Source organism: Bombus affinis, chromosome 5, assembly GCF_024516045.1.
Source record: "Bombus affinis isolate iyBomAffi1 chromosome 5, iyBomAffi1.2, whole genome shotgun sequence".
Lineage (NCBI taxonomy): Eukaryota > Metazoa > Arthropoda > Insecta > Hymenoptera > Apidae > Bombus > Bombus affinis.
In genome coordinates, this window is record NC_066348.1 from 17,595,913 (window position 1) to 17,611,736 (window position 15,824).

At 40.5% G+C, this 15,824-nt stretch overlaps 1 protein-coding gene and 1 long non-coding RNA gene across 26 annotated transcripts in view; one reads left to right on the forward strand and one right to left on the reverse strand.

The window, feature by feature from the left end:
- LOC126916263 (ras GTPase-activating protein raskol) overlaps positions 1 to 15,824 on the reverse strand; it is a 251,021-nt gene that overhangs the window by 82,610 nt on the left and 152,587 nt on the right. For 14 of the 25 annotated variants that reach the window (XM_050721854.1, XM_050721864.1, XM_050721861.1 and 11 more), the window contains one exon: positions 4,302 to 4,361. The exons of 8 other annotated variants lie outside the window; for them this stretch is intronic. In XM_050721854.1, coding sequence (XP_050577811.1) covers positions 4,302 to 4,361 — 60 coding nt within the window. Of the gene's footprint in view, positions 1 to 4,301; positions 4,362 to 9,140; positions 10,113 to 12,231; positions 12,597 to 15,824 lie in introns of those variants that run through there. 3 more of the 25 variants (XM_050721875.1, XM_050721878.1, XM_050721879.1) reach the window with 3 other exon arrangements.
- On the forward strand, positions 10,453 to 13,994 carry LOC126916285 (uncharacterized). Its single transcript, XR_007710512.1, has 3 exons — positions 10,453 to 10,777; positions 11,340 to 11,411; positions 13,816 to 13,994. It is a non-coding gene; the product is annotated as an uncharacterized LOC126916285 (long non-coding RNA).

Here is a 15,824-nt window from a genome sequence, read left to right on the forward strand (position 1 = left end):
TTCCGATTTTAGCGAGAACGATCATAACGAGAAAAACTGCGACGAAAACGTCTAATAGCTTCGAAGAAAGCGCGTTTAGCGAAATTCGAAGAATGGTTGGGTAACGCGTAGCGAACGGACGTGGGAAAGGAGTGAAATTTGAAAGGGAGAGACGCGAGTGGTGTGAAAGCGACGTGGCAACGGGTACCGGACGGAGCAGCCTCGAGATAGAAATTAAAATTTTCCGTTTGGTTTGCACGAACCGAACTTGGAAATGCGATTCTTGCATCCCCTCGTCACTTTCGTACCGTCGAAAGATCTTCGACATCGCGTCTGTAAATTGATACCTGGATTAGATCCGTCTGGTCTTTTATGATTCACGATTCTCCGCTGAATCGTCGTCGGCGGCAGCAACGGTTCGTGCAACGATCTTTTTCCCTCCATTTTCGATAAATTGATAAATTTAACTCTCGGCTAAAGGATTTGTCCGTTCTTTATTATTTTTAGTTTATTCCTAGTTTATCTTAACTTTTTTTTTACGGAGTATGATAACGCGATACAAATTATTAACACCGATTACCAGATTGGAATCTGGTAAAGTTACGAATTAACGCGGTTGGTACGCAGGTACGTAACTTTTGACGGTGAAAGTAGCATTTCGAAAGAATTCATTCGCAAAATAATACAGATTATTATCGTAAAAGATAATGTGCAAATATATGCTTAACGCGTGATGAGACTACGTTTAATCGAACAAAGTGAAAATGAAATTCACCCATACAAAGATACAAGTACGATACGGTCGTAACGAAGCGCGACTCGCATATTCGGAGAGATCGCTCTCCATATTTAAAAGTACAGCGAGTACTATGCAAAACGTATACGAAGCGAAATGAAAATAATATTCAGATTATTCGAAAGCTGTATTATTTTCGGTTTTTTGAACTCCCTCTTATTTCTTAATACGAAATAAAACGAATTCAAATAAAATACATTAACGCTAACGACGAGAGGAGAAAGAGATCTTTATATCGTATTCCGAATTTAAACTTCTTTTTAGCAATTCATAAAACAAGTTAGTTTACGAGCTTATCGAAATTAGAGATAACTTTTACCGTACTACGTCAACTCGATACAAAGTTAACGAACCAAGACGTAAATTACGATAAAAGTTACGACGAGCTCATCTGGCATCATAGCATAAAGGCAGGTTTTTAATTAGCAGCGATATCGCCATATACGTGGTGGAAAATGACTTTCCACGAAAGTCACGCGATACCTTTGACGCGTTAGAAAGCATCGTGTGGCCGTAGAACGTGGAAAGTAGAAGAGGCGACGTTTTACGGACAGGAGTAAAAGAGGTTAAGTAGTCTTTGAGTGGAAATTGATTTGCTTGCGCAAGAAGAGAGGACCGTAGGTGAACGATACGGTATCACCTTGCACGGTCAACGATCCGACGAATGGAACGCCTTATACGATCGACCATGATCTTCCACTCCACCTTGTAGGGGGTGTGTGACCATTAATGGTTGTTCATGCGCTTCTCGGCACATACATACATAAGCGTGCAAGTTACGTACGAATCATGTCCGTGGTGTTGATACTGGCTTCGACCTTCCATTCCATACTAAAATCCATCGAATAAATTTATCCTCTATCTTTGTTGCATTTTTATCGAAATATATTTCTAGTACGTACGAGATACGCGTATCTATTCAAAATATTCATACGAAACATCATTCGATCAAAAATATAATCGTTTTATTGTTATACGAAATACGTAATAGGGTCTGCGTAATTTATATTACAATCTCTTATTCTTTTCACAGTAGTTTAGAGGCGTAACATCGAAATTTTAATTAAACGGGACTCTGCGTCCCGTATAATACGTACAAGCGTGTTTAAAAATCTTTTACGCGATCTATCCAATTTCTTCTCCACAATGGTGCGTTAAATCGAAGCAGACCGAACTTGGTACAACGTAGGATAGATTTTTTATCGACAAGTAGATATATATAATGGGATACCAAGCCAGAGAGTCGATCAAAGGGCGTCGTGCGTAAAGAAGCCATACTAATTGACCGAGCGTCGGTAATAGCGGAAAAATACGCTTCAATGTACCGACCGTAGCGACAACTAACGGTAACGTTATTTTCTGTACTCTTGCAACTTGCAACTGCAACTGTAGTTGAACTTGTAGTTTTCTATATACGTATGTACGTAAGTTGTTCAATTTCGTATTTTTATTAAACTGCAAGAAATCGCAATTACATAATTTCACGTTGTTGATCCGGAGCATTTATTATTCGCGTTAACGCTAACAATTTTCTTATCCCTTATAATACAGTACAATCCTGTACATAATACTGGCTATCGTTACTCAAATTGCTACAATTTGTAAAAAAAACTGCTACTTTTTTATGAGACGCGACAAAAGAAGATCGATCGATCGATTTTTGAATCGTTGAAATAAATTGTACAAAATACTTCGTTCGGTCGTTCGATATACGTTAATTCCTACAATTTTTAGTACGGAGATAAGTAAAACCGCGCAAATATAGAGCGTTTCGCCGATAAACTCGTTCAACTTTTTCGTTCGACAACCCGCTTGCAGACAGTTTGACGTCGTCTAACTCTAGTTGATATAACTAGAACCCAATCCTCCTCTGTACACGTACTTTTCACTCAGCGATACCTATTTTCTCCGACTAAAGAGATAATGCCAATTTTCGACCTCCCCGTAAAACTTTCGTTCGTATCGCTCTTCGTTCCCATCAACGGAGGACTGTTGGCGAACGACGCTGGTACAACATTTATAATCTCATCAACGCGAGAATTCTAGTCAGTCAGAATGAAAAAAAAGCATTAGCCAGGAGAAAAAGAAATCTTATTTAAAATCTCGCCGCGAATAATTAAACTACCGCCGTACTTTTACGGCGTGCTACCTGGAAACGGTGGGAAAGTAAAAAATCGTGTTTCGGCTACCACTTTGCTCTTTAAAATTCAATTTTCAGGTAGATGATATTCGGATATACGGCGACAGCCGAAGAGTAGAGCAGAATTGGAATAGCGTTTTTGGTACAAACAGTCTCATATGACAAATAAATTTCATGCTCGTTGGTATAAATAATTATTTCGAATACCAGGCGTATTATTTGAGAGATATTTTCGCGAATACCGAACGATACGTAAAAGTCATTGACAGCAATGAATTTTTAGACGCTCTACGTGATACGATAAAAAGGTGTTGCGAAGAAAAACGAACGAAGAGAAAGGAAGGAACATTGGAATTCGTTAAACGAGAAACAAGAGGCGAAGACATTCAGGGCGGAGACGTTCGTGTCAGCCTTTTCAATCCAATTAGCTTAATTGTTCGTGTAATTAGTTAATCCTGTTGTTCGGTTCGCGCCTACGGCATTCCAGCGTTCGTAACCTTGCGGTTAATTTCTTTCTGGCAAGGCAACGCGCACCTAACAATACCTATTAATAAGACGATCGTCGGCACGAATTGTACATCGAGTTATCGTTTCGCGACGCACGTTTTGCGTAAGGTTAGTACAAGAAAATATCTTTGAAGGTTTATTCAAAGTTGTGGTTGTCGGGTATGCAATTAAATGCGGTTAAAAGAAGAAAATACTTTTCCCAAAGAAAAAAGCATATCACGTTCTTCCAGCTTGTTCGAAAATAAGCGATTAATTTCGCGACTACGGTCCGACGGGCGCTTCGCGACGCTATCAATCGTACACAAAGCGCAATTTCTTTCCAGTTAGTTTGTATGCGCTATTGTACTCGTTAAATTACCGTCACCTTGCTCGACAAGCCTCATTGTTCTTTGACTCGATCGTCGAGTTCCTATCCCCTTGGCGTAGGTTTTCCGCCGCTTTTAGAGAGCCCGAATAAGCGCGATGACGATGAAACGTCGCTGACAACGAAGCGATAACGGTTTCGATCTTACGAAACAACGACGCGACCATCTTACGTCCAACGCGTTACTCTCGCAATGACAGAGCCGAAGCGGTTATAACGCTTTCAAAGTATATTTATAGATACTTGTCAATTTTAGTCAAGCGTCGGTCAACTTTCGAATTTCGAGCGTTTCTTCGCGCCGAAGGATCACCGAGATTTGTATTAACCGCCCAACAAGAAAAATGTAATTATCGATCGTTCTCCTTATATAGCTAAGAACGATCGCGTTGCACCAATCCGTATACTTATATTTTTACCGGATTAAACGCGTCCAGTGTTCTAACGGCCGCTCTGAAAGTCTAACGATTTAATAAGATCGAAATTTATCGCTCAGCTTCGACTCGCTTACGACTCACCTCGTCTTTTCCGAGAATCGCGTCGACTACTCTTAGGTATGGACTTTCCTTTAGACTCACCTGAAAAAGAAAAGAAGATACGTATACGTTAACGACGTTCATCAACGAACGACGACTCGGAGGAAGCGGAATACGATGGGTTCGGTTACACGGGACCGTTCCTCGCGTGGCTTTTTCACGGTGCGACGCACGACGTTAATGGACGCAACCCGAACAGATTCACGCTGCACGCTCCAATTCTTGCAGCGTTTCGCGACGCTGCAGCGGCGGCGAACGCGACCAGCAACGCTTCGCCACCAGAGTTCCTCGCGAACGCCAGGACACTCGTCGCGTCCACATTTTTGTCTAACTGTACTCAACGGGGAAGCAACCGGATTAATTGCGACCCGATTAAGTGCACTGCGTGAGATCCGTTCTGGTAATCTCTTCCCGGTGCGCCAACCAATGCAACATGAGAAACTTCGCACGTGCAGTCGATCCGTTTTAATAGCAAGGATTTTCAGAGTATCAAAGTTTCTCGGATATTTGTCAATACGATATAAAACTCGCAAACTCAATTTCTCTTTTCCATTGCTATTCAATGTCTCACTCTCTAAACTCGCTACAGAGATGTGCTATTTATTCGTTTCTTCGACGTTCCAATCTAATCGAATATAAGAAAATAACGTATCGCCGTTACGCTTACATTATATTTATAATTGTAAATTTAACATGTTCTTATAATAGAAGATAACCTGAAATCAACTTCTAAGCAAAGAAGATTTTGCAAACGGCGAGTCACGGGCTTCGGAGCAATGAAACGTAAAAAGAAAAAGAATATCGTTTATTTACCATTTCAGGTAACGTTAAAAGTCGCTATGAAATCGAAAAATTATATTTCAATCTTTCTTCGATATCGATTTATCCGTTCTCAGTTACGTATGTACTTTCTCTCTGACCAGCTCGCAGCAAACTACTACGCGAGATTTAATTTTCGTTTCAACCCCGTTCTATCGCAATAGTATTCGTGACAGAGATACCGAAGTTGCGATATTACAACCGCGGTTATAGATTCGTCCAGGTCTGAGAAAGTGTAAAATCTAATATGGCAACATCGTACAAATGCTCAGGAAAACGCTTAATTGTTCGGCTATAATACTTTGCTTTTCAGAGAGTCTCCTTTGAAATCAGATCGATCGTTGTAACGAAAAAATAACACGACTTGTTAAATTCCGTTGCATCGCAATGTCAAGTTGAGAAAATATTTTTCATCTCGATATTTTTATACTCGATTTTGGACTCGAATGCATTTTGTTTGATTTCGTGGCTGTTCGTATCGAAACTTTTGTTGATAATATCGTTCCAATTTTATATTCACGGAAATACCGTGGTAGACAGGAGAATAGCAAAAAGAGAGCAAAGAAGAGATGGAAGATCTAAGATCTAATTTAATAAAACGAATCTAAACAACTTTTTCTCACGACTATCTTCGCTACGCACGAATCGATTCATCTAAAATCACCTGTTTTTATTTTACTCGCGATCGCTGCGCAATTCGATAATTGAACAGAGAAATTATCGGCGAGAACGCCAGAAAATTTCACAGTTGATTCGCGGAATGGGAAATTCGATCAAGACCTTTGATTCGATCATTCCCTTTGATAAGCAGATGTGTGACGAGTAACGCTCTTTCGAATCGAAAGCTTTGCACCAAGTTCGTTCCTAATTAAGGAAATTATCGAAATGTTGCTCGTTATATGCTATATAGCCTTTCAGGATAACGAATTAATATTTTTATGTCCCTTCCCTAAGGATTAACGATAACAAGGATCTATAAATTCAAGCGAGGCATCGATTTAGATGAGATTTACGATCGTGGCTCATCAATTACGCTCCATCCTTTGGAGATTTCCGATTATTAGTCATGATTGATCACACGTCCAATTAATTTCCTCTGCGTGATAAAAGAAATCGTACATGTGAAAACCGCTTTCCCGAACTTTCAGGAAGACTTTTGTCAGTCGGCCCGCAGGGACGATTTTTAATTGAAACCTCGACTCGACCGGTAAGAATTTAATTAACCTCTTAGCTCTAACCAATTAGAATTTTCACTCTCTTTTAGTCAATTACGGTGTTGTCTTTGGCTACCCAACAAAAAAAGGAATCTAGAACAACAAGAATGAATTTTTTTCTTCATACGATATTTTATATTATATTTTTCCATTTCTTATTACGCGTTGAAAGCTCTTTCCACGTAAAAAAAAAAAAAAAAAAAAAAAACATTCGTAAAATTGGAATCTGATCGTAAAATGATTCATACTTGATATTTCACGACACGTCGAAGAAGGTGTCTGATCCAGTGAAATTCGTTTGAGCGGAAGCGAATCGCAAAGAAATTATTCGCGCGGTCTATTATGGAATTTTAAGCCGCGTTCGTTCGACCGTCTTTTCGTTCCCATCTGACCGGAGCAATCGTGTTATTATCGAACGATTGTACGGACGTGCCTTGCATAGGATATCTACTACAACGGGAAGCGAAGCACGTGTTTCGAATTGCTCGTGAAAGCCAGAGATTCGCGTCGAAATGTCAAGGAACTGTATCGAGGAATTTATACACGTCGGCGAAAATTCATGTACACTCCCATCTCTGTATTTTTTTCAATATAAAGCGAATAATACCACGTATAATATCACGTTCATTTTAATTTAATAATTAATAATCATAATTAATTAGTTAACGTAACATCGTTACATCGAATTACTAAGGTCACGTTATGGCCACCAAGATGAAATCGGCGAAGCAGTCTTGCCACTAATTAAAATTTTTTTGATAAAATATCGTTTATGCGCACAGCTTACTATTAAAAATTGAGGCTAAACCAACCGTGCTTCGAACTGTGACAATGTTCGCGTTGAATAATATAATTCTACAACGAATAAATTCCGTTGTAACGTTAAACAACGCGCGACAACCTAACGAGAGAAGTATAATAATGAAAAAAGTATCTAATGTGAAAATTCCGTTCCTCTAACCGTTGCTCGAACCGATCGGCACTTGCTACCACAACGAATAATCTTAGTTTCGATCGTGTACATACTAGGATTTATACTAGAAACAAATGCCTCTGAATTTCTGGGTAGAAATATGCAGGCAGAAACGGAGAAACGGAGAAACGGAGAAACGGGCAACGGTAGGTACAGAGGGAGTGGAATGGGATCGATTCAATTAGCGTTATTATTGCGTGAAACAGAGGACAGCTGATAAAAAGTCCGAGCGTCGAGGATAATTCGATGTCGACGTTTGTCCTGTCTTAATTCCCCTCGAGAATGGAAACGAATTTCTAGGGCTTTCTACCCAACGATTTACCTCGTTTCCTCTTCTCTCTTTCAGACTCTCTTTTCCTTTCTCTTCTCCCTTACCTTCCCTATCTCTTATCTCGTTTCTCAGCAGCGGAGCAGCTACAATACGGTCCTATCTGCTCACGGTCAGCTGGTGAAGCGATGGTATAATTAGAAAGGAGAACCAAAAGGACCTGGCCAGTCAATGAATCGATGAAATTGCTCCGTGAGAGATTCTATCCAAGTAATATTCGTACTTTGTACCTCAAGTGCCTCTTTCGATGCTTCAGACTTCGGACGCGCTTCGACCTGCCATGTTTACCATTCTTTCCTCGTCTTCTTCTCTCCAGCTTCTTTTCTTCGTAGCACGATGCGCCAAAAGATATTTCAGGAGTGGAAACGCGGCGGTCTTTTTTCGCGAATAAAGTCGAATTTTTCCGAGAAATTGATGGCCTGACTTTTTGTAGAGACAGTAGTATAAATAAATAAATATTTTGTCGTTTATGCGAAGTTGAAAGAAATAGGAAAGATTCGAGCGTAAACGATATTGATTATAAACGCAGAGCACAAATGAAATTCGTATTTCTCTTTCGAGCGATAAGTCGGTAAAACTTTCAGCCAATTGATAATAATTTTATTTACGATCCATTATGCGATATTACGTTTTTCAGGTGAAAATAATCCGAAAGATTTCGCACTCTCATTTTTTTATTCCACGCAAATGCCACGTAGCATCGAAAATAAATACCTACTTTGGTATTTAAAATACTCGGCCTGTTTTCCTACCGTGTTTGGCAGATAGGTTTATATTTAACGATACCTGGTTCCTACGTTCGCGTCAACGAGCAACAGCCAATGAGAAATTTAAATCCTTGCTCCATTGCTTTTCCATTAATTCGCGCGACGATGCGATTTCGACTATTCACGATTCGCGTTCAAAGGCCCGTAAACAATATCGTGGAAACATTTGCAGCGACACAGCTCGATAAAACTCTCGATAAGTATCGGAATTTGCTCTTGAGATTGCTCTAAACTCGGTTTTACGCTACATCGGAACAAGTTTAATTTAAATTGCGTCCTGCGTCTGACATCCATAATTAGTAACGAATCGTACGAATCCATTAAGCGACGATTAAGTTACTTAGCAAGGAAAAAGATATCCAAGAATCGCAATTGCGATTAAAGATCGAAGCAGCGACAAGCACAGGATAGGGTCAAGTTGACGGGACGATTAATAAATCGGGAGCAACGGATAAATCTTGCTGAGAAATGTAAGAACGTAGGTTAAGAAACTCGAACCAACATTTTGCTTACTTTCATAAGGAAAGTAGGTATAAGAAATCACCTATCTCTCGACTACTTTCCGTATATAAATTTCGTATCACAAAATTGTTTCTACGACGCATATAGATATTTTATCGTGCGATCCACGTGTAATTTCCTCCATCAAGCTATATTATCTAGGGAAAAAGCGTGGACTAGATAGGAGCATAGAAAAAAAGAAGATAGGAAAGAACGTACGCTTGTAACAATTTCCAATATCCTGTGGCACGTATCGGATTCTCATATTGCTGACGCACTCTGGTTACCAGTTAACCAGCAACTGTGCAAGCAGACTCGACCTTGAGCAATTATTAGATCATCCACGAATAAATCTAGCCGATCGAAGAAGCCTCAAATCCGCTATTCCAGACACGGTCGCATCGCTTTCCGCTTACTCCTCGTCCTTTGTTACATCTTGCACGAACACGATGAAACGACGAACATCCTTCTAACGTGTTTTATTAATACACTTGAACGATCGCCCGCAATTCTTATCTTTATTCGAGATATTTTTCCTCCTCTTCTGTTTACAAACGGTAAGAAATGACTTTGTGCTTCGAAGTTCCAACGTCAATTTTTTGAAATTTCGATATCCTCCGAAATGTACGATTCCACGACGCACGATTTTCCTGTCCAATAACTTACAAATTGTAATCGCGAGCCTAACTTTTATCCGAACGTCGTAAACCACGAGAGAATGAAACGGCCACTTTATTCACGGTTCGATAAACCTTTTATCCAAACTCCGTGAAAGCGTACGATCGATTCGTAGCGATCGACGCTAAACTCGTCGATCCTACCGAAGATCGTTCGACACGCGAACAGGAATCCCTCGAGCACAGAGCGATCGGTTCATACAGCCTAGGCAATTTCGCGACACTCGTCGACGCGACCGATCGATTCAACGACCAATTAACCATCGATAAATCCGCCACGGATCAAGAAAATTCTTGTCGGTCACAACTCGAAACTCGATAAATCTTCACGATCGTTTCTGTTTCATTAGCGTTAAGATCGTGGCTTCGACGTTTCGCGATCTTTTACAGCATATCGTCACCAACGTTAGCAATATTTAATATCGTTTTTTGCGGGACTTTGTCCGAAAAACGAGTTCGATTTGAAATTGATTAAACGTAGCGAGTGTAGTTCTTTCACTGTTTCGTCACAAATGTCAACTACGCGTGTACGTATCTCGCAAGATACACGTATGTATCTACTGGTATTAAGAATACAGAAGATCCGCTGTGTCGATTCCATGGACCTTATTTAGAGAGTACAAAGGCTGTAAGAGTGCTCGACGAGTGGAATCAACCAAAGTCTCCTTTGCATACGCATTACGCATACGGATCCATTCATGTCGAGAGATGAAGTCGTAAGTGTGGGAGGAAATAACGGATGTCTTCTCAATGACGATTATCGTTCTTCTTCGGTGAAAAGATAATCAACGACACATCTAGACACACGGTATCGATTCACGAGCAGCCTCTCGGTTGGACAGTGAACATGATACAGTCGGCAATGAACTGACGCAAGTGGAGGCCGCGTATGAAAGTAAATATTAACGCTGCCTCCTTCGGTTACGCTCGTGAGCCACACCGGAGATCTTGTAAATACACCTTACTTGGGTCCATTCAAAGTACATACGCACATATTCGCGGACTGGATCAATTTGGATTCTTACGTATCGCCGTATTTTTAAGAGATAGGACACTCGTTCGACGAATTTAAAAGGAGCATATCTTGGCTAGATTTAGCCGTGCTAAATCACTGTCAAATTTCTATAAAATGTATTCCTCTATGGCATCGTAAGTCGTCGTAAATCATCTTACTGCGCGGTAAGTATCCAAATACCGTGTTCTTCGAATCTTCTACACCCAAGATTGTCTCTTTCTCGATTTCTATCGATGCTACATTTTCGGATGCTTTTATGGCATTTCTCGCGACACGGTGAGATGGTCGAAGCGGCAAACGCATCGGGTATGTATTTTGGGAGCTACGTAGATACTTTTAAAGCGCGTTTCTCGCTCGAGAATTTGTGGGCGTCAGACGTTCTGGTTACCGTATCGTATATTCGCGTGAATTATTTGCAAGGCATAAATATCGGTGTCTTTTTATTCTTTCTGAATGAAACTGCCGGCGAACGAGTTTTATTCCGCCGGATACACGAGCAACGCGTTGAGAAATTTCTTTCTTATATCACGAGGTTAGAAAGAGTTTCGTTGTAGCGACATAGATGCGATTTGTTTTCGACCGTAAATTCGTTAAACGTAACGATCTGATCTGACGAATCTGATCAGAAATTTATATCGTTAAAATACATTTACGTTCGAGCTTACGCGTCACACTTTTATACAGGTATGTTAACTGTATTACGGTTATATTACAGTTATATTACAGTTTCAGGTCCTAAAATTTCTCCGAGCAATACGTATGCACGTAGCTGTTAACATCTGTTAAGCAATCGTCTAGGTAGGTAGCTATGTAGGTAGCAGGTATCCATCGAATTCTTTTCCCTACAAGACCGAATATTCGAGTAACGCGAAACGTTTATAGATCGTTGTCATTCGACGAGGAATTTCCATCTGGAAACGCATCTGTGCCAACCATATCAATCGCGACTTGTTCTCCTTTTTCCCACGAGAGGTTTTCTTTTATGGGAAAGTAGAAGTGCAGTTTTAACGAGCGTAGGCTCGTAACGTTGCATACGCGAGTCACCTACGTCCTGTGTAGATGTTGCGTGTCCTTATCCTACGTACGATGTAGCGAAATCGTTCAATCTCTGTCGTCGTGACAAGCGTCGTGACAAGCATCGTGACAAAAATCAACGATAAACCGTTGGCAATGATTTATGACGTTAATCGCAGTGGAGGAAAAAGAAAAAAGAAACTTAATTGCGCTACTAAGAAACGATATTGCAAGGTGATATTTAATTAGGCGGTAGCTAATTAGGAGGAAATACTCAAACGCAAATAATTGCAATTTCAATCACGAAGAAAATCCATAAACATAATTTGAACAAACATATTGGGTCGATCACAGTTTATTCTCTTGGTTTGTACTCGATAGATCGTTCAAAAACTTCAGCTTCCTGTGTAATTTAATCGTCGCACTTATTCGAATTTTTCGAATTTTCGCGATATCTCTGTCCTATTCCTCTTTCTCTTTGCCTCTTACAATTTACGTAACTTTTCTTTCTCCGTTTAACTATTATACAGTACTTTACATCGTATTTTACACAGTTGTAAGCTCGCTTCGACGCTTTCGTTCAGGCTTGTAATTGGGAATCTACCTGATTCGAGGTCGTCGTGATCAGCTCCACGAAGGCAGGAATGAAAACTGCGCGACAATCTTCGACCACCGGGCGACGCGCCCTCCGTCGAAACGTTGTGCATCTTCACGGCCAATTTCTCGAGTTCGGAACCCCCTCTAACGAAGCTCCTCCGGCCGCTTCCGTCAAGTAGGTCCGAGGTAAACCGAGTGCCGCGGCATTTTTTTGCGAGTCGCCCGCGACGATGCTCGCGCCAACGAGTACCGGGTTAATTAACGACTAATTAACGGGTAACTACGCGCGATCCTGGCTTGGCACAGGTGCGTGGGCGTGGCGGTAGGTCGCGGCCAATCTCCTCTCGTCTCCTTCCTCGCTCTAGTTCACACCTGCAAAGAAAATCAAATTCGTCGAGCGACGTTGATCCACGCACGCTCGAGGAACGTTCTCCAAAATAGCGACACGAAACCCGAGATCCGGGAAAACTGAACTATACTTCTACGAGACTGGAAGTTCTCTCCATTTTTATTCTCCATGTTTTTCGCCTCTCTTTATTCCTAACGTAGAATTTAACGCCGAACGTGAGCGTAACTTTTTGATTCTTCTTTCAACACGAACATTTGAACGTGAACATCGAACGATTTCCTACTGAAATCAAATAATACTATATTTTTAGAAATTAAATGTTCGCGGTATTCGAATATACAAATTCATTATCAAATATGTGTAATTACAAATTACGACCATATGCATCTGAGTGTGCGCTGTTCGCTTTGTGTCGCGATACAACTACTATTATAGAGTGGACGTTGTTTTTTTACGTAATACACACACCTGCCTTTGCAGATTTTCTCCCAAGGTTGCGTTTAATAATAACGACGCTTCGTCTTTTTATACCTTCGAGTTTTTCCAGTACGACAAAGATATATATATATAAATATCCACTAAAAATATGTTTTCAACGTAATAAGTTAAAAAAGAAAAAAACGATAAGTGGGTCGCATTAAGGAATAATATGTAATACACGCTAAACGATAAAAGCTGGAATGGTCGGTAGGACGAACTTAAGTAATTTACCTTCCGATAGATTACTATCGAACGTTTCGTTCGATTCGGACAAAAATTTTCAACCCTTCTTTCTCGTCGAATATGAAAATCTTTTGTATCTACGATTCGACAATTTTACATTTAATAAATAACCTTCGACATAGTCGATCGAAATTCGCTTTACGAATATCCGAAACCGCAAAAGTTTCTAAGACATCGGTGAAAAGTTCAAGCTCGTCGTGTTCAACCGATCGAACAAAAACAAATATGGCAACAATTGCGTAACGTGTTGGTCGAATTAGACCAAACCGTTAATAAACGATTCATCGCTCACCGTTACGTAAACCTCTCATCCTGCACGCTTCAGCTCTTTATCGTTTATTGTTCGTCGTTTGTTCCAACGTGTACACTCTTCCCCGTGATTTCGTCCAACATTAATCAACGTTGAAAAACGCCTCTACATTTTCATTAAAGATTATTACCGTGGCTTTGTACGATTTACACGATGGTCGTGTACGGCGGATGAAAAGCGCAACCCTCTGTGAGATTTTTCCTTTGTAGGCATACATATATGGGACGTGCTAGCCACCGAAGGAGAATCTCAGAGGAGACCAACGGGAAATAAATCTTCAGAGACTAGTTGGTTAGGATTTGCGGGATATCTTGCAGAAACGGATTGCACAACGAAGCTGCAAGGCGATTCGCACGATCGTGATGAATGGAGGAAGGGACGAGTAAAGTGCGATGTTACAACTCTTCTTATCCACTGGAGTATTTCTTTTCCTTTCGGCAAATATAGTTTACTCGTTTCGTTCGCTGTACCAAATGCAAGTATATTTTACGACTATCCTATGATACTTTATTTACAAGCTCGAAGACGATCTTCGAGATCGTTCTCGATCCAGTAAAGCCTTTATCTCTATTAAAAATGTTTTCTAACTTTGAGAAAAACGCGCTTCTATGGAACTTGCTTCCGTGAATCAAGAAATTACACGTTAACGCATAACTCGGGGAATTTGTTGAAAAGGGATTTCTCATTCTTAAATTCAACGTCTTGGAGGCAAAATAAACGTACACGCATTCGATAAAATAAAATGTCAATATCGCAGAGTGCATGTTCGTCTTTTAATTTTAATGCTTAAAGATTGAGAGTATTAGCCACGAGGTTTTCAAATTCCCTTACAAGAATGATAAAATTTTAAAGCACGAAAAGGCACCGCAAAGAAACCAATGACGACTCACTTATGCAAGGAGGGAACCGCTTTTATGCGGCATCGTGCTCTCGCAATTATTGTATTTTGCAAGGATTAATCCAACAAGCGTGCGCGTGCGCACACACGATTGCGATTTGCTAAACGTATAATTTATGCTTTGCTTGCCAGCGTGTGGGCTCTTTGCTTATGCACGCGCTGCAGCTCGTAGGTGTGCGTGGGCGTGGTGCACTTTTTAAATAGGCCGTCAGGCTAGCTCGTAATTAAAGACCGAAAGGCAGAGAGATAAGTTTCGATTTCAGCTCTCGAGGCATCGTTGCCGCCGCGATGCGCATGGTTATTCGATTCGTCGTTGCTAGAACAACAATCTTATTTTAAACAGGAATAAGTTCTCGCGGAGCTTCGAATACGCTCCTTCGACTAATATTTCAGGGATTCCTTTACAATTTTCAGCTCTATCGTTAGATTTAAAATATTTGAACTTACGTTTAAGGAACCGGACTCGAACTATTGTTATCGATGGAAATAACTCTATTTGTTTTCACTGTCTGCTTTACAACGTTTAAATACAGAAAAATACCACTCGCCATTTCTATACGTATGCACGTCGTTTACACAAGGCCATATCTTTGTTGGAGCCAAATAATAAATTTATTTCCGAGAATTTCGTAGAAACACAAGTAGAAACAGAGATGTCTCGCTCTTGACCCTCGTTAGAACTTTAACGATCTTTCTTTCGAGCGGAAGCAAAGTTTGGTGTAACTTTCCAAATACATAGACCAATTGGAGATGCCGGAAACGAACCAAAATCTTCAAATCTTCCTTCGATGAAAAGACATTCTCGCCACCTCTCGCGTCAAAAATGTCTGTCGTAATCGTCATTCGTTATTCGTTCAGTCTCTTCTTGCTTTTTCTCGTACGACGATCGCGTCACAGATACACGCGAAATTTTCAAAGTCTTCCGAGGACACGTTCAGGTCTCGATTCGACGAATCTGAATGTGAAGCACGGAAGATCTCGATCGAGAATGACTCGGAGAACACGCTACAGAAACGATATCCCCACGAACCACCTGTTGATCGTAAACTTCAATTTCCATTTCTATGAAGCGACCGCGCAGCATGGCGCAACGGAAAGGTGCAAGAAATACGAATGCTGCTCGCTAGCATCGGTGCTCGTTAATTTCTTCTTCTAACTAATTAACGATCCGAGTAATTTACGGTAAATGAAATATTAATTAGATCTCGGATCGCAGAGATCCGCTGGATATGTTTGTGGGAAGAAATGCGACTGAAATAACATATTCTTACGAATTTCACACGCACGATACGTATACAAATACTCGTGCATTAACTCGCT